This window comes from Xiphophorus maculatus, chromosome 24, assembly GCF_002775205.1.
Source record: "Xiphophorus maculatus strain JP 163 A chromosome 24, X_maculatus-5.0-male, whole genome shotgun sequence".
NCBI lineage: Eukaryota > Metazoa > Chordata > Actinopteri > Cyprinodontiformes > Poeciliidae > Xiphophorus > Xiphophorus maculatus.
The window spans coordinates 7,494,991-7,513,552 of NC_036466.1; the positions used below are offsets into that span (position 1 = coordinate 7,494,991).

The 18,562-nt window shown below is 38.4% G+C and overlaps 1 protein-coding gene across 3 annotated transcripts in view; it reads right to left on the reverse strand.

The window, feature by feature from the left end:
• LOC102234441 (interleukin-1 receptor accessory protein-like 1) overlaps positions 1 to 18,562 on the reverse strand; it is a 214,608-nt gene that overhangs the window by 77,058 nt on the left and 118,988 nt on the right. For all 3 annotated transcript variants that reach the window (XM_023329810.1, XM_005805004.3, XM_023329809.1), the window contains exon 6: positions 10,197 to 10,271. In XM_023329810.1, the coding sequence (XP_023185578.1) occupies positions 10,197 to 10,271 (75 nt within the window). The remainder of the gene's footprint in view (positions 1 to 10,196; positions 10,272 to 18,562) is intronic.

Genomic DNA, 18,562 nt, shown 5'->3' on the forward strand with positions numbered 1-18,562 from the left:
CTGGCAAGGGTATGTAGGAACCATCATCCAGGATGCTCTGGGAGGAGCTGCCTGCTCATCAGCTGTGTCCAAACTGCACAGTAATTCAGGAACCTATTCAATTTTTCTGGGACAAAATTACAACAACAGCAGTAGTGACCATAAGGGTTACATTGCTGGTTGGTTTCAGAGACTTCTCTGGATAATGATAATGATAGTATTTCAGTCTGCAGTTTGATGTTTGCTAAACTGCAAAATTGAGAGCAAAATGTAACATCAATGACCATTCCCACACACACACTAAAACCTAGAGGGGGTAGGGGAAGAATGTTTTGATTGTTAGGGAAAACACAGATTTTTGCAACCGTAAATATCTCAAGCAAATGAAAATAATTGATTTTTAAAACGCAGTTGCAGAGCTTGCTCGACTGAAACTGACATAAAAATTCCAAGCAAAGCAAAAAACAAGTATCAGAAGCTGAGTTTAGTCAAGCTCTATGGGTATTGTTCACACTGCAGGCCTTAATGCTCAATTATTATTCAAAGACTTTTTTTTTTGAGTGGTTGTTCACAATTTTAGTTTACATGACTTGTATGTGATCTCCTGTGTGAACTGCAAACAACCTGAAAGTCTCTGTCATGTGCAGTAGAGGAAGCCGTAACGTGACAAGTAGAGAGAATGCTCAGTGTTTGTGAAAATCAACACGGATGGTATTGGTGAAGCATATCTTGTGATTTTAAAGTTGTTTAAGACCAGAGTCGGCTCATTCCCAACTTAATCCGCATTATCGTCCACCACCCGCATATGAGCACGCAGACTAGTGACGTTTGTAAAGTATCAGTGATGTACATGTTAAATGGCTGTAAAGAGATAGGTTACATTTGAAAAGATGCATTTTCTTTTGAATATTTTAGGTAGGATCTCAGACAAAATCTGCAAATGAATTGGAGTTATGCCCCACAGCAAAGTCTGCCAGAGACCAGAACCTCACTCCCCCACCCCATTGTGACCCTGAACCATGCAGGCCTGAAATAAAGTATTGATATCATCTATTAATGAAAACTCATATGCATAGTGTTGTTGCTGTTAAAGAAGAAAAAGAAATACACAGGGATAAGAATAGGAAAACAACAGCTCTGTTGTATAAATTTCGGTTCTATTTCATCCTTCAGTATTTTGGTCTGAAGACGTTATTATGACATGGTTGACATTAGTTCAACCATGTCATAATCCCTCCTACAGCTGAAGAAGAAAATACAGCTTCTTTACCCAAGCTTGAAAAACAAGGTGTTGCTTGACTCATCGTGGTTATGAGACAAATATCCATAACACTTCATTTGACACATTCTTATTCCCAGAAGCTGCCCGCCCACAGACAAAACAGAGGGCCACAGCTGTAGATACAATAGCCTGACATGCAGCAGATGAATACAGTGTTTATCTGTGGGGTGGGTAAATCTGACCACATCATCTTGTTTTAGCACATTTAAATCCCCAGAGGTGATGCTGTGAGCTGGTGAAAGCTGTGCAAGACCTTGTGTGCAGGAGTGTGAATGTGGGGAACATTAGCTTGTGCTTCTGCTCGCCTTAATGCAAGATTCTGCCTGTGCGTGCATGATTGTGTAAGCAGCAGCTGTATCAAGCCATCATTTGCCGGATCTGTGCCCTCGTGTGTAATGCGACACTTGCCAAAGTTTGCAGCCACTGTCCCTCGCCTCCTGACAGTAATCCCGGCCCCCTAGCTCTCTGGCTAGACATCAGAGGATGCTCTCTTTCTTTTCTCTGTGCTCGCCTTTCTCACACACAAGAACACAAAAACCAATCAAAGTTGGCCCAAAAGGCCAATGTGAGACCAATAACGGTACACGCGGAGCGTCCAATCAAGGTCGCGCTCTGGGTGGAAAGGAGACGCTATCATCTCTGTCCAACCTGGAGGCACACTCACATCAATACAGCCAGAAGGAAAGCAATATGGCCACCTGTTTGGCTGAAAGCACAGTGAGGACAATTAGTTCAACCTGGCAACCGCACACGTGCACCGCTAAAGGAATGATAAGAGAAAAAAGTTTACAGGGTTTACAATTTTGGCAGTAGGAGCTAAATTTAAAAGTAAGGCTGCTGCAATGTTGGAAAAATGAACATAGTGAGAAAATGTGAGGCCAAGAAATGCTCCAAACAATGCAGAAAATTGCCCTGAAGAGAAAAGGTGAAAGTCTGTTCCCACGAATAATGGTTAAGGAAGACCGATAAATAGCTCAAGAGCGCCATGATGTTACGGTTTAACTGTGGGGCAATCTAACAGCTCTAAAAATCGCTGCCACACTAAAAGGTCTGCTTAAATCTCAAGCAGGTGGCTCCTAGGTATCAAACTGTCACCCAGTGGAGTTGAATGTGATGCTAAGCCCATCTCGCCACTGATGGTAATCTGCATGATGTTGAGTTGAGACCGGCTTGATCGCTGAAACACAGCAAAAACTAAGTGTGAAGAGGGAAAAAAAGAGTTTCAACAATAAAATACTTGCTCAGATTTAAGGTAGAAAACAGTGTTGACAGACCACCACCTGGATGGAAACTGCACTGTCTGCAATGTGTTAGTAGATGTGATGCAGTAGCACTTGGGAGACAGCGGTCTCAGTGAAAGGCCAGCACAAAAACAAAATCTTGGCAACTTGAAAACTTGTGGCTCCAAAGATAAACTGTGCTAAAACAAGTCCCAAACCACCAGAGTAAATACCATAGAGCAAAGGTTTGTTGTAGAGGCACACACTGCTGCTGCAGTGAAGACGACCAGAAAACCTAGACCAAAGATGTCACATTTGAGGCTGTATATAGTTCGGTGAAAAAAAAAACAAAAAAACAAAAAACTATAACTGCAGAGGTGTTGCAAAAGTTGTAAGATGCAATCTAACTTTCTAAACACCAGCTTGCATCATAATGTGAAAAGATATGTTTTTTACCTCTTAACATTTGCATCCACTCATCTCTCTATTATCCCTTGGCTGTTCTCCGCCAGGACGTTTATATAAAAAAGGAGGATCATGTAGAAGTTTGAGGAGCCGAGTGCTTTATTGAATCAACCACAACATTTTCCTATTTAGCAAATTCATCTATGTGAGCCAGTGCTCAAGTCATGCAGTCCAGCCTTTTACTCTCAATGACGCTGCGACTAAGTTCAAGTTGAAGTCCAGACCTGACTTTAACTACACCAGATTATTGTTGTGTTTGCAGATAATGGCCAATGTTGTTTGCCTTTAAGGTGAAGAGGTGAAGCACTGAAATAAGGAAGAATATGTGAGGTTATTAACGACTGCAGATAATACCGTATATACAGTATACTCGTTAATACAATGTTAGCAAAAAGCTGTATCAAAAGTTTCTTGCCATAAAAACATTAGTGATGATGGGTAATGTATTATTTTACTGCTGTTCAAGATCAGATAGTTCTCAAGCAGATGGATGGTATTTATTCTAATGAAGTATCGCAAACAGCAAATTCCTATTGCATTGATTGAAGACATGGAAAGGTAAAACAATCAAATAATATTTGCTAGTTCTGAGCCCCAGAGAGATGTGACCCAATTGAACCCTGCCAGCTACCACCAGCTGCTGATAAAAGGATAACTGTGCAGAAATCCCACCAACTACTACTTCAAAATCCTAACCATTCTTAATTGTGCATCCTGAGGGTAAAATTTCTTTTCATCTAGCAACTTTTGTACTTCTGGCTTTTTAATTACCTTGAAAACATCAGAGAAGAGCCGATTGTATCAATCAGTCCAAACATGCCTTGGTTTACACATTAAAACTTCTCTCAGAATAACTATATCACAGCAGTTAAGCAAAGTGAAAGATTCGTGAAAGACAATTGAAGGACTGCAAACTTTCGTTTTATCAAGGATGTCATTTCTGGTTGAACTTAAATGATCAGCTTTTACTTTCCTGAATAAAACATTTTTTTTTACTGATTTGTTTAGGCATTAAAACTTCAGAAGGGTTACTCCCCCATGTAGATGTCCAGGTATAATAAAAAAACACTTAAGCCATCAAATTCCAGACTTTCTGTAAGCTTCATGCCACGGCTCAATTTATGATTAATAGGTGTACCCAGAGAAAGCAGACACTGCTGGCTTGGACAAAGGCCGGCGCATCTTAACTCACTGCCTTTGCCATTTCTTTGTGCTATTTTTGGCTAAGGAAGCCAAAGCCTTCAGCTATTTTTCCTCGTGCGTGTTCTGCTGTCAGTGAGCGAAGCTGAGTGCAGGGAATGTAAAGCGGTGGCTTAACTTTTGAGGTCAGACGCGATCTGAAAACGTGAGCAAAGTCCGCGCCACGCGGTCACACTCCGGTGGATTACCTCGATGGCTGAATGAAATTAGGCATCCTCCGTCCAACGGACGATCAGCTCTCGTGACGATCCCTGTCATTATCACGCTTATGTAAAACACTAATGGAGGCATCGTTTAGCCTGGAAACCCCTGCACCCTCTGCCTATGAGCCCACCACTTTCTAATATGACATTCACAATTTATACCTCCACACTGTAGGGCATATTAACCATTTGGGACAGGGTGCCATCGTGTAACCACTTTCATCTGTAATAACCTAAGGTATGACACCATCATATTTCATTCCCTCTATGAAACCTTATTGAATTTGTTCACTTTTTCTCTTTTCTTCTGACTCTTTGCCCAAACTCCTCTAACCTTTATTTCTGTCTTATTCTTTCCTCCCTTCTCCCTTCATGTTTATCACACTCTGTCTTCCCCATCCCGCGGGGCATCCACTCGCCTGGAAACTTGCCATGAATGCAGATAGGATCACTCACAGATGTATAATAACTTGGGGGTGGAGGGGGCGAATAAATATGCCCTAATTGAGAGAAATGATGTAATATTGATCCTGGGGCCTCTGAACCTTTGGCATCGATGGAGCGTTCTGCTGAGGCTGTGACATTTAGAGTAAAGGCTGTTTGGTACGTGAGAGTTAATGTGTGTGATATTAGGGAAAGGTGTTGCTGAGGCTGAGCTGAGGAAAACGTTTGTGCGGAGAACATACTGAGTGAAACAACAAGCTGATTCTGTACCATGGGAGTTGGAAAAAAACAAGGAATTTGAGGCAAGCAATGCTGGTTTGTCCATTCCAGAGTGTGTCGCCTGCTTTTAAACAGTCTTGCATCTCTTGTTTGAGGTATTTCATTTATATTGCCTGCATATATAAGCCCTATTCTGGAAGAACATTTCCTTCAGTCTTTGTTGGATTCAGAGTATTCTTGTTGCATTTATTTCTTTTTCCTATTACTACTATTACTGTGCTTTTTTTGGTCAAACTGATTTTTACATTTTTTATCTCAGAAAATGTGTTATGCACCTCTTGAACTATTATATATATATATATTTTATACCAAGTGTTGTAAAATTTTAATTACTGCAAGTGTACACAAAGAAAAAGAAGATGGACGTCTTAAAAAGCTTATTTGGACTAACCTCCACACTCTTATCAAAATGAATGCAAATTTAATTAGTAGTGACCAGAGACTTTCATGATTGTGGTTGTTTTGGTCTGAATGCATTATGCTTAGTTAATGTCTTTAGATGGAGTAACTTTTTCAGGTTTTACTGCTGGCTTTGTTATCTCTTCAGAGTGAGAAGTAGCGATGGCAGAGACTTGCAAAAAGCTATAAGAAGCTTCTATTCTTCCTAAAGGGGGTAACAGTAGATTTAAAGTGGTAGTGTATCCCAATTTTCTCAACAAATTGTCATATATTTTGTTTAATGAGGTTAAAATGAAGTTCATTTTTGCGATGGAAATGCAACTGTCTCACTACATATGTACATACTATGTACTACATATGACCTTGTCATTCTGGACAAGGTCAGTATTAGCTCTCAAATAACGATGCTCAAAAGTTGAGAAAACAAGAGAGGACCTAAAACTTAAATGCCGAGGGACGCATCCCTGACCTTCAGTTCATACTTGCCATTTTTCCCGAAGATTTGTGGATGAGCTGCTGCCTGTCGTTGACTAAAAACCACAAATTCACTCCCAGTCCCCGGGGACTTTCAAAAAATCATTGTGAGAAACAAAGCAAATCACCAGCCGAGGTACAAAAAGACAAAGTGATTTTGGGGGAAAGCGAATAGATTAAATCTATTTAATTACTTAGACACAAAACAACCCATGAGATGCATGAATATCACAGCTTGATGGTGCAGAACAATACCCGAAGGAGGTGTTGCTTAAATTTAGAAACAGATTTAGGAAGAATTTCGCACATGAAGCGACTGTCACCTCGTTTTGTTTCTGGAGTGAATGCAGAAAATCTACTGCAGTGTCATGTATCAGGGGGACGAAGTGCTACAATCCAGGGAAGGATGCAATCAAAATTGCAGAGGAATTTCTAGGTATAGTACGGATAAGATAATTCATTCTCAGATAAATAGACAGTCTGATGATTAGTTCTGCACAGACAACAGTGATTGCAAATCAATTTTGTCAGAAAGAGCAGCGTAGTAAAGGCGACCGAGATATGCTGAACGATCTAAGTTCCAAACGTCGTCTATTGGATTCGTTCGACAGGGGAAAATACCACAAACCTACACACATTAAGAAATTAATCACCCTGCTGTCAGAGTGTTCAGAGATTACAAATCATACACATTAGTGGTGTTGTGGGAGCCGACTCGCTCTGCAGCAAGTCTGCAGTCAATTATTGTGCATGTGCACAAGACAGAAAGAAAGCAGCAAAGTGTCAGGCCGAATTACAGACTCCAACTGTATCTGATTGGTCCCACTGAGAAAGCGGAGGAAAGATCACCCACCAAGGGCTGAGCAGAACATTTACACAACATGTTTTAATCATGCGTTTTAAATTTGATCAATTAGAAGTGAGAGGAAACGTGAAGGAGGGCAGGGATGAATGGTGTGCACTGATTAATTGCCCACTAGCAGATCCATTCCTCTGTTCTATTCTTCCAAAATACCTCTCAATGTTTGCCTTTCTTGTCTCCCACTTTATTTTCTTCTCCCGTCTAATTAGCTGACATTTGGGCTTTCAGATTTCATGGAGGGGAGAATGTTAACATGCTGCACAGAACTCCAATAAACCAGAAAGCATTCAGTGGGATCAGGGTTCCAACACATCTTCAAGAAAACATTCAAGACTTTTCAGAGACTCCACTTCCCAGAGTTCCCAGAGTTTTAGTATTTTAGTGTTGATGTCTGACACTAACATGCTAAAAAAGGTGCTTAAAGTTTACTTTGAAACTTTGGCAGCTACTGTGGCTGAATGTAGCAACAACAGAAACTTGAGTGAATTAAAGAAGTACAGATGCAAGGAAGGAAGATAAAAACGTGGAAGTTAAAAGAAGAAATAAAAGACAAATGGAAAATATAATGACAATAATATTATAAATACCAATGATCATTTTGGATCAGAGCCAACAGTAATAACATTTCAAACACAGCATTTAGTGCCTCAGCTCTTTTTTTAAAAATGTAATTTACCTTTGGTATCAATAAAGTATTTTTGAAATTGAAATTAACTGAATTAACTTCTCAACAGAAATGCATGAGAGTCTCAGCATCTGTAGAACTGGACATTCCCCACAGTTGAAGCTTAAATTAGAAAAATTAGTCAAAAACTGAAAGAGTTGGGATCTTCATTTAGCCATATGTTCTCTACAATTAAGTGATTTATCAAAATATTAGCAGTTTATTGTGTCTTTTTTACACCTTTACAGTACATCCCTGACATTTTTGTAACTATTTTAGTAAGTATTTTCATGGAACAACACTGTACAAGGTAAAATAGTCAGTGTACAGCATGAATAGCAGTGTAAAATGCTGTCCCCTCAAAATACCTCAACACACAGCCATTAATGTCTAAGCCACTGGGAACCAAACTGAGCAGGCCCCTAACTGAAAAACCATTTTCCCCTCCCTGGTGTCATATGACTCAGTGCTGCAGAGTCTCAGGTGTGAACGGGGAGCAGGTGTGTTAAATGTGCTATCACTCTCACATGCTCTCATACTGGTCACACGGAGTTCAACATGGCACCTCATGGCAAAGAACAGACAGAAAAAAATTACTTTCCAATAAATCAACATGTCTGTTTTTCCTTTCCCATGAAAGGATGTGAGGGGTGTACTCACTTTTGTGATAATCTATATATAAATTTGACCATGTTTGGACAGGAGGAAATCCATTTTCACTCAATTCTTGTTGAGTGTAATAAAAAGCACCAAATAACCAGAACATAGACTTCTGACTGGAACTAAACAGACAGAGAATCATCAATTCTAGACATAAACACACAAACAAAAAATCCAAATGAATGAGCAAATTTAATAGACTGAGGTGAATAAAAAACAACAACAAAAAAAGGCAGAGGTAAAACATCAACATATGTCTTTTATGTATTATAGCCTGTTATCACAGCTATCAGGTAATGGGGTTTGAAAATCCCCCATCATCCCTCTATGAAAACTTCATGAGATGAAAACAGCCAGAAAGGCTTTTATCCATCATCACTTAAAAGCCACAATGATTTGCGCCTATTTTCTGATTGCCACCTTTTACCTCCACAAGCCCGTTGTGTTCATAGCCCGTGACAAATTTACTTCAAAGGAAGCCTCCATCATGACCCATTTTCCCATCCGGCAACAGCTGTGCTTCTGTCCAATACGGCACAAAGCTCAGATTCCCCCATGAGCCAGCCGCTGGATGGAAACTGGTGAGGCAAACGACGAGCGCATACTGGAGAACCGAGACAGCCACATGAGGAAGTACGTGAGGTAATCGCTTGAAATATTGCTCATATGATCAGCTTGATGTTTACATGAAGAGACTATGTATTCGCTTATTCCAGTCCAGAAAACACAACCCCCATGTACAAAAGCAGCCAAAACACAAAAGAAGGAGGTACAAATTGAACAGAGAGAAGGATCACTGAAGGACAGGGCAGCAGATATTTTTCTTACATGCACTGAATCACTGCTTTTCATAATAAGATGTGATCCATGACTCATGCTGCTTCTTCTCCCACCTCTCCTGCAGAACACTCAAGGTCCATTCACAAAAGAGTGACAAAGTAAAGCACACTAATTGAAAACCTTCAACTGAGCTCTGCGTGGTTACTTCCAGACAAATCTTTGCAGCTCTGCAAGAAAACCCGAGCTTCATAAATTACAAAATGAGGTAAGTATAGCTGTGACAGCTCAAAGAAAGCCTTGGTTTCAAAACAATTAAAAGTTCACTCCCCCCACTGCGATGGGTTGGAAGCAATAATGTCCAACATATGGAGCTGAGGAAGGAGGTTGGTAAAAACCAGCAGGAAGTGATGCAGTTACAGTGCCATGCAAAATTATTCACACCAATTGAACTTTTCAGATTCACAATTACAAACTTCAATGTATTCTATCGAGATTTTATGTGATAGATCAACACGAAGTAATGAACAATTGTGAAGTTGAATACTTTGGCGTATATTTCACAAACAGAAATTTGAAAATCGTGGCATGTGTTTCTTTTTCTATTAAAATGGATGAAGCTCTGATGGATGAAGATGATTTCTGATGATTCATTTTCAAATTTTGCCACAGACTTTTGCTCATATTTAGTGCTGAACTATGACTAAGCCGTGTTCCTTGGTCTTCATGGTAGTTTCACAAATGTTTTCTAATCACATCATTTCAGAATTATGTGACTTTGATCTTGGATTTTATTTTGGGGTATTCATGTAAAAAGACAGTTTTTAGAGTTTTATTTGATTTTGAAAACTATTACTACATTTTTTCAGCATCACAACAGGATTTTTTTTGTCAATCAAATGTGAATCCCAGTAAAATACGCTGACATTTTGGTTTATAATGTGACAAAATGTGAAAAAGGGTCAAGAATAAATTTGCACAACAGTGTAACTGCATAATACAGAAATGCCCATTACTATTTTAAGCACACCAAAGAAACAAAAAAGCAAAATAGCACTATATGTGAGGAATCACTTAAGCAAAAACTTGATACAAGCAAGTCCCCCCAAACTTTGCACAGAAGAATGCAAATCTCTCAAAACGAAGCTGCAAGTAAGTAGAACGAAAACTACTTTGGGAGAACTTTCCTTTGTGACGAACAGGCGTTTGCCACCAGACAGACAACGCACGCTCCAGCGACAAACAAAAAGCAGGCAATCACTGTGGGGAATGCAACATGTTTCCTTACCTAGTGCCATCTCTATGATGCTCATTTGGCTCTCTGAGGGAAACAGGATTTTTGGCGCCTGGTCTGTCACGGGAGCTGTGAAAAGGCAAGCAGAATGGAGCACACATTAAAAAATCCTCTTCGTTCTCCCCCAGTGGACTGTAGGAGTATGATTTATTCATTAAAGACCACATTAAGGCCTGCATTAAAACGAGAACAAATAAAATATTATATTTAAACAGTGGAAGGACAAAAGGGGATAAATTACAAGGATTCTGAATTAGCAATTCAAAGCGTTAACATCAAAGTCCAAAGCAGCAGCAGCACTACTCAGCACTAATCCAATTCTCTCCTTGTGTAAGTGATGATGCTATGGCCTGGACTTGGATGCAATACAAATGAAGTGGGATTTACATTGTCTTAGTGTCTTAGACTGAAAACATTTGGTGAAGATGTGGCTTTATAACTAATAAAAACTCCAGAGAAGTTAAGAAGTGGATCGCAGCTGCTTTAAGACATTTCCCTTTCAAATGCACACACTAATTAGAGAGCTGCTGAGAAACTAAATGGGCACTTAGCTTGCGAAAAGCAGAGAGAATGTTGTTGTTTAAACTTGGACTGTGTTTCCTGTATGATAGTTATGTAGTTTTTAATTGCAGCATGAGTAGAATACCACTAGATTTCAGTTTTTTTTCCAATTTTGCAAGGACACCTAACTACGGTTTAAATGTTTCTGAATCCATCTTTTAAGCTGATCTAGTGTCCCTATTTCCGCGGTTGATGCTCACATACCTTCAGACACACACTGAAAGTTTGAAACCATCCATGCCTTAACATCCTCCAAACAAACTAGAAGAGCCTTCAGAGGAGTGACAGATTTAGGTTTCAGTGGCACATGAATCTGCAAGTCATCTGTGTAACAATGAAATGAGATGCCATGTTTGTTTTAAAAGTGGTGCCCATATGAAATATAGACTAAGAAAAACACTGAACCATGGTTAAATCCCTGGGACAACCCACAAGAAAGTGAGATTGGTGAAGAAGATGTATCCCCCAATCGGATGGAAGAGGTTCTGTTGAATCGCTACGTTTTAAACCTTTCCAGTACCTTTCATGACAACACAGTGCTCCATGCAAAACACAGAGATGATATGATTTACAGTATCAAAGCTAGCATTGAGGTCTGCTAGTATTAACTTTTACTCCCCAATCAGTAAAAGTTAAAAAGTCATTTAAATCACTGAAGCCATTTTGATCTAGAAAAATCTGGAGTTGAAGAGAACAGAAAGTTGAACATGCTTTAAAAACTAGAAGATATGCATAAAGCATAAAGCATAGACAGACAAAATGTGGTTTGTTCCCCTTTGAAACAAAACTTTTAAATCACGTTGTTACCTGTAACCAAAGCAAAAAAAACCCTCCAAGACATATATTAGCAATAGCAAATGAAAAATATACCCCTTTGAAATGCAGAGTTTCAGGGTCTAGTACAATTTTCACAAACTTTGCTGGTCTAAATGTATTTTTCCATAGTAAATGATGACCTGGTAGAATCTGAGTGTGGAAAACAGAGTGATTTAGCCAGAACCAGGTTTATTTTCATACAGCAGTGGAAATAGAGAAATAGGAGCAACCTCAAGTTTGATTCCCAACATTATACTCTGGCTGGCAAATAAATGAATTCAATATTTGAATGTCAATAATTTATAAGCACATAAATAATTTTATGTTAAATGAATTAAAATGTACTAATTCTGAGTAAAATTATAAATAAATATGAGTATTCATTCAATTATTTTATGAAACAGTTTAAACTACAACTGTGACGCACTGATTAGACGTCAATATCTGATTGGTTAGTCTGCATAGCAAGTCAGCTTCAGGCCAAATATATTGAACGAAGCAGCATTAGCTGAGAGTGGAAATCAATTTAAGATCCACCAAAACATTTATTCTTTTCTTTTTTTTTTTTTTTTTTCATTTGGGACCCCGTTCCCAGCTTTGGGGTTTCATCGTCTCTGGACAAGAGAAAATTTCCGAATCCAAGTTAAAACAGTGTGTCATCACATTTGCTCTGTCTATTCCTATTAAAACTGAGGAGAGGAAGGCCTCTCGTTGTTTTATAAGAACAGTCATGCCCTGAGACATATTACAAATACTCTGCAGAGCCTCCCTTCAGTTCCAATACGGAGGCTAGATTGGATTTCCAGAGTTCGCTCCATGAGTTGAAGGTGAAATCCCAACCCTGGAAGGTAATCAAAGTTGTGGTGTTTTTTTTTTAACAAGCTCCGAGGGTTGGTTCTTGGCAGGCACGGCTTCATTTGGAAACTAAAGGTAACAAAGTAGGAGAAGGCTGTTTAACTCTAATAAAAATCCTGCCCTTCATCCAAATCAAGGGCATGTGGCTGATGCGTTAGTCAGTTGGATCCCAACAAGCTGGAAGGCATGTAAACTCACATCCACACACGAGAGAGACAAATTCAAGACGCATTAGTGAAGCTGACTGGTCTGGTCTTCCACAACAAAACCAGAACGCTGTGGGTGGGGTTATTATGAGTAGGAGTGGGCAGGTTTCTCGCTGTGGGGGAGAGGGGGGCAGAGCACATCCAGTTTGACCTGCTCCCCAACGTGCAAACAGCATAATCACATTCAGACGCACACAATCCCACACACTGGAAAAGTCTGAAGTTGGTTGCTGCCTGAGAGAACATCTTTAAAGTGTCCCTCGCAGAGCCTGTGATCCACTCTCGCTGTGATCACATGATGATGGATGGAGGGATGGAGTAATGCAACAGAAAAAAGGGAGACCTTGTTCTCTCCCATTAACTCCGCCGTCACCTTTTCTCCCCGCGCCTGTCGATGTGCCGCTCGCCGTGTGTCTTTGTAGCTCTGTCTGTCTGGTTCAGTCGCCTCTCAGGGCTGAGATGGAAGGAAGATGAAATAGTGGGAGAGGAGGGAGGGAGGAAGGGAAAGGGTTGTGGTCCTCTGTTCACACCTCATTAAAGACCACTTCAGCAGACATAGATTAAGAGGGGAAAGCATATGTGTGTGTCTGTGAGCTCGAGATCATTAAAGAAACGATGCAGTGTACTCACTGCATATTTCCACTGCAGCAAATAAATGAAAGCCGTTTTCAAGCAACTTGAGAGGCAAACCTTGTTAGTCACAGATGATGCAGAGGAAAAATTTTTTCTCTCCTCCTCAAGCCAACCATGTTGGAGCTTCGACTATCAGAAATCTCTCTTTTTTTTCCCCCAGCTCAGAAGAATTGGGGGTTTTTGCTCATCATCCAGGTTCGCGTAGACTCAACAAGATGTTAGAAAAACGTTTGTCAGAAATTTTGCTCGATATAGTGTCACTCAGCACCTCTTTTTCAAGGCATCCCAAAGCTTCCCGACTGGATTGAGATTCGGTACAAAGCAGAACAGATCAGTGCCTTCCAGATGTTCACAAAGCATCTTCTTCTTACTTGGAGATGTATGAATATGAATAAGGTCGACTTGAATGAGGATGTTTACTCGCCTTACTCCACTATTACACTCATAACATGCCATTACAACATGTCATGTTGTAATGACCATGACCATTACTAGGTTAAAGTAACAAAAGTAGCTTTAGCTTGCATGTGAGGTTATATGCTTTTGTTTTGTAAAAACACTCATTTCTGCTCTAATGCTGTAAACATCTTTTATCTCCATAAAACATGTTAAAGAGAATTTAATATTTTCATTCAAGATAAAATATAGGAGCTACTATGTTAACCGCTAAATAAAAAGAAAGCCTATTTTTTTTTACAATAGTATTAATATTAAGTAAATTAAACACAATCACTAATTCATTTTATATTAGAAAAGTAATGTTTGTTTTTTTATATAAGCTTTTTCATTCAAGAAAGTTGTATAAGTTAAATTTAAAATTTTAGGAGAACTGAAGTTAGTTTAAATTATGTTTCTGAGAAGTTGTTTGGTGTTAACATATGAGGATGGATCCTTAATTTAAGCAAATTCTGGTAACAATCATTCTGAAATTTATTTAAAAAATCTACTCAGACTAAGAAAAACACTTTAACTTATCTGAACTTATTGCCTCGAGTTGTCAAGAGGTAGAATCGCACTACTGCAAACTCTCAACTCTGAATTCTACTCTGCAACATTTTTAAAGCACTTTTCTTTTTCAAACCTTGCTGTTGCGAAAAACAAGACAAAAGTTTTTATTTTCACTTGCTGCTAGTACATTTTTGCACTCAGAGCAAATCTTTTTGTTTACCTCAAGTTGTCTCTCAAAAGAGTAGAACAAAGAATCAAGAAAACCTTCATAAAGTGTTCATCAAAGGATAAATGAAAATCTGAAAGACTTTTTAAGCTATTGTCTTCACGGTGTTATGGAAATTCTTTTGTAGCGTTTTCAGCAGAAAATGTAAAAGCAAACATGCTTTGCTGAAAAACGTATTTGTTTTGTAACAAATATGAAGAATACTTCATATTAATCGCTTATCGACTTAAAAATTTGAAAATGGAATTATACAGGGGTAGGAATAAATCATAACTCTAAAATGTTTTAAAAAAGTCAAATAAAAATATTTTTGTATTTTATATTTGCGGAGTAGAATTTTTTAGTGGACAGAAACATTGATTTAGTGAACATCCTGGAGGCAGGGTTTCACAAAACTGTTTCCTCTTTTAGCTTTTTCTATTGGCTTCTTTGCAGTGAATGTAATTGAAGCAAGAAATTAGCCTTTTTTGTCTTTTGTGAGTTTTCATCCTGAATGCAGGCATAATTTCCCCATTTAAATGTGGGGAGGTTGCATCAATCCAGAGAGCAACTTGACTGAAGTACATCTTGCGCTGATCTTCCTTTACGTGGTGTTGAAAAGTTGCAGGGCCACATGAACTCTGGTTTTGCATGATCACAATTCAAAACTTCCCACTTATTACTGTAAATAAACAATCTACCTTTAAAATACGAGTTATGAGTCCGGCTAAGACCAAACACTTGAGCAGATTCTCCACTTAAGGGAAAAGTTAGAAGTCTGAAATACAGGAGGAGTTTAAATGATTGTCTACAGACTGGCCTGAAGCTGAAAGGAACTTTATAGCCCTGCAGCTGTCAGGAGATGTTAGAGTTTTGGAAAAGAAACAGAGTTTCCTTACAGAAGAGATGAATGGATACTATCAAGGGGAAATGCCTTTGTGAACTGCTGGAGTTAACTACTTAGCACAGGAAACATCCTATATTTACTGTGTTGCATCTGGAAGTCCATAAAATTTTGAGAGGCAGTAAAGTACTTGCAAAGTATTATTGTGCACCTGTCTTTTTTCATGGCCTAATAAAAAGGTCAACCGTGTGGAAAATACAGCTGTAAATAGTTAATGTGACCTCAGCTAAGCCAGAAGTGCTTCCACTGCCATACGGAAGCTGAAGACTTTTCCTTCAGCAAAAGCAGCTTCACACGTAGTAACAGCAGAACAAAGTTACCTCTTGTCTGGTAAACATGAATCTGTGAATGAGGAGGGTGTTGCTGCCGTGGATGTTTCTGTGTGGGAGTTTTTAATTTCATAGCTGTGGTAAAATGACTTTCAGCTGTTGCCCTGAAACATCTGCTTGAGGGCTGCAGGTGAAATGAAGCAAAGTCAGTATTAACACAGTCCCTGATAGAGTGGATACTGTTCTTCAGGCAGCTACACAGATTTGATTCCTTGCAGGTTAGGAACTAAAATAGACCTAACAGATGGGCTCTGTGTTGGGATGTTGCAACATGAACTATACAATCTATGGACTGTGCAGGAAGTGGAGATCAACTGAACACTTTAGAAAAGAAATGTTTTCATGGTTGCATGAGCATGCATATATTTAAAATAAAACCGAAGTGTCTTTCAATTCACTATGCCATCTTATTGAGTCTTATATTATGAAACCAGTGAACCTCAAATAAATTCAACAGGATTTTCCTATTTGTTTTATTTTTTAGCTGAAAGCTCTAGTTAGCAGGTATATAAGTAAGCTGCAAGTAAGCTAATCGCTGCTTATGGCTACTCAACTGGACCACTCTTGAAATTATCCATGCTATCTCTTTAAAAGAATAGTAACACAAGTTCTGGTTAGGGTGTGTAGACTTTTTCAAGCCGCTTCACTACCTAGCAGTTGTGTGACTCAGGTATCCCTGCAGAGGAAATAGTCCTCTATAACCCCTTCCATCTGCGATGAGCCAGTTATAATTCGTCTGTGCCAATTCTTTTCTTATCAGGGTGAATGTTTACTGCACTTTAAGTTTTCATCTGCGTCAGTTTCAAACACACATCTCATTATTACACACCCCAGTGTGAACCATACCCGCCATTTTTAGTAATTATGTGGAGTGTCTTTCCACTGGAGAGTGTATTCGCCCCTGCTATTCCCAATGCCTGCACTTATGTGATTTATATGATTTCCCCAGAATATATTGCCCTATCCTGTGGGCCCTCTCATATTCAATTGTTTTGATGGATCTTCTGAAACAACACCCTTTTCAATAAGAAAATATCCTCTTATTATGTTCTGCTTCTGCAGTTTCTATATTTATATTTTTCAACAACTGTCCTCGGAGAGGCTTGCGTTGTCATTTCTACGTGGTTCACTTTTATCCAGTGGTTCATTTTATTTTTCGGCGCCTGCAAAAATCACAATTTGAGCTTGGAGAGTCCTCTCGAGCATCTGTGTTATTTTTAACAAGCAGTATACTGTTTCAGCTGAAAGATTTATCTATTATATTTTAAATATCTATCATCTGAAAGGTTGCAACTCAGCAAAACACACAGAGGTCCACTAACATTTCAAAAAATGTGTTGAAAAAAAAACAAGACAGAATTTGATAGGAATAGATACCAGATATGAGCGAAATATATCTGTAATAAAAGTCCAAACATGTTTTTTGGTGATATTAATGAAAAAGTTAGATGTAATGAGGCATAATTCTGATCACTGGTCAGGTGGGTTTCAGTTAGTAGAATTAGAACTAATAAAACAAGAAATTTGTGAAGGTGTAAATATTTTATCGCCCAAAATAAGTGGTACAGTAAAGATGTACTATAAAGGGCTCGAAAATATTGTATTTGCTTATTGTTTGTTTTGTTTTAAATCAAAAAGATCTAAAAAGATAATTTTGCCAGAAGTGGGAAAAGCTTTAGGTCGTATTTGTGATGGCTGAAGAAAACAGTAACTTAATTCAATAGTAAATTTACAGATGTGAACAAAGAGCAAAATGATTTTCATTAGAAGTTCACACACAAAACCCCCCACTTTTGTAGTTGTATTATAGAAGACAAAAATATGACTAAAAGAAAATATTAAATTATCGGTTATGTTTTCTGATAAGCTAGCATTATCACTGTGGCACAACTAGGAAATTATTAAAATTGCATTTTAAAATTCACTAGCCATTACTTCATGACAGCAGTAGAAAATAGCAATGAGCCTTCGAACCGCCATAAAAGATTTAAAACCACAAAGTATAGGTATAGCTTTATTACTGGAGCTACTTTCCTCTTTTATTTGAAAGCTGTGAAATGGTTTTACAAAAATGTTAAAAGGAATATCTCAACTATGGCTGTATATCTTGACATTACAAGAGTTTCAAACAAACCCATACAAGCAACTGTAGGTAAACAAATATGCCTTTGGGAAGCAACCTAGAAGCCTTCGAACCAGACTTTCCCAGATGTTACACATAGTTTGAACAGGAATGCGAGCTGAGAAAAACACAAATATCAGATTTGAAGGTGAGAAAGAAGATCTACTGGGTGCCATCAATGCAAAGATGCCTTTTAGGCATCATAGGATGTGTTTGAGTATAGACTCACAGCTGGGCTCACTGCATGATGGAGGCTGAAATAAAGTATATGGGATTTTTAAAAACATGGACTTTTAGGTACAACTACAAGTAAAATCTTTTAAAGTGTCTGCAACGCTACAAATACAAACTCATCTTAACATGCACTACGCAAGTATGGGGGGAAAAATACTTTAATCTCAATGAGGCATAATTGAAAAAATTCTGTAATGCTCTTCATGTAATTTTGAACTGCATAGCATTGCTATTAGCAAACAAAAAAATAAAAGTATGCTCAAAACTGAAAGGTGTTTCAATATAAATTATAACAAAACAATATAAAAAGTGTTTAAACTGTTGACTTTATTTAATGCAAGTGAAAATGCAACATAGAACTAAACAGCTCTGCAAAATGTGAGAAAAGGGGTTATACAAAAAAAGCTGTTCTTGCATTAGCTTAGTGTAGAGTGCTGTAGTATTTATGAATTAAATTGTACTGTTAAAACTCTACTTACAATTATATTAACTTTAATATTAACTTATAGGCATGTTTACATTATTTGCAACTCTGCTGGATGTCTGG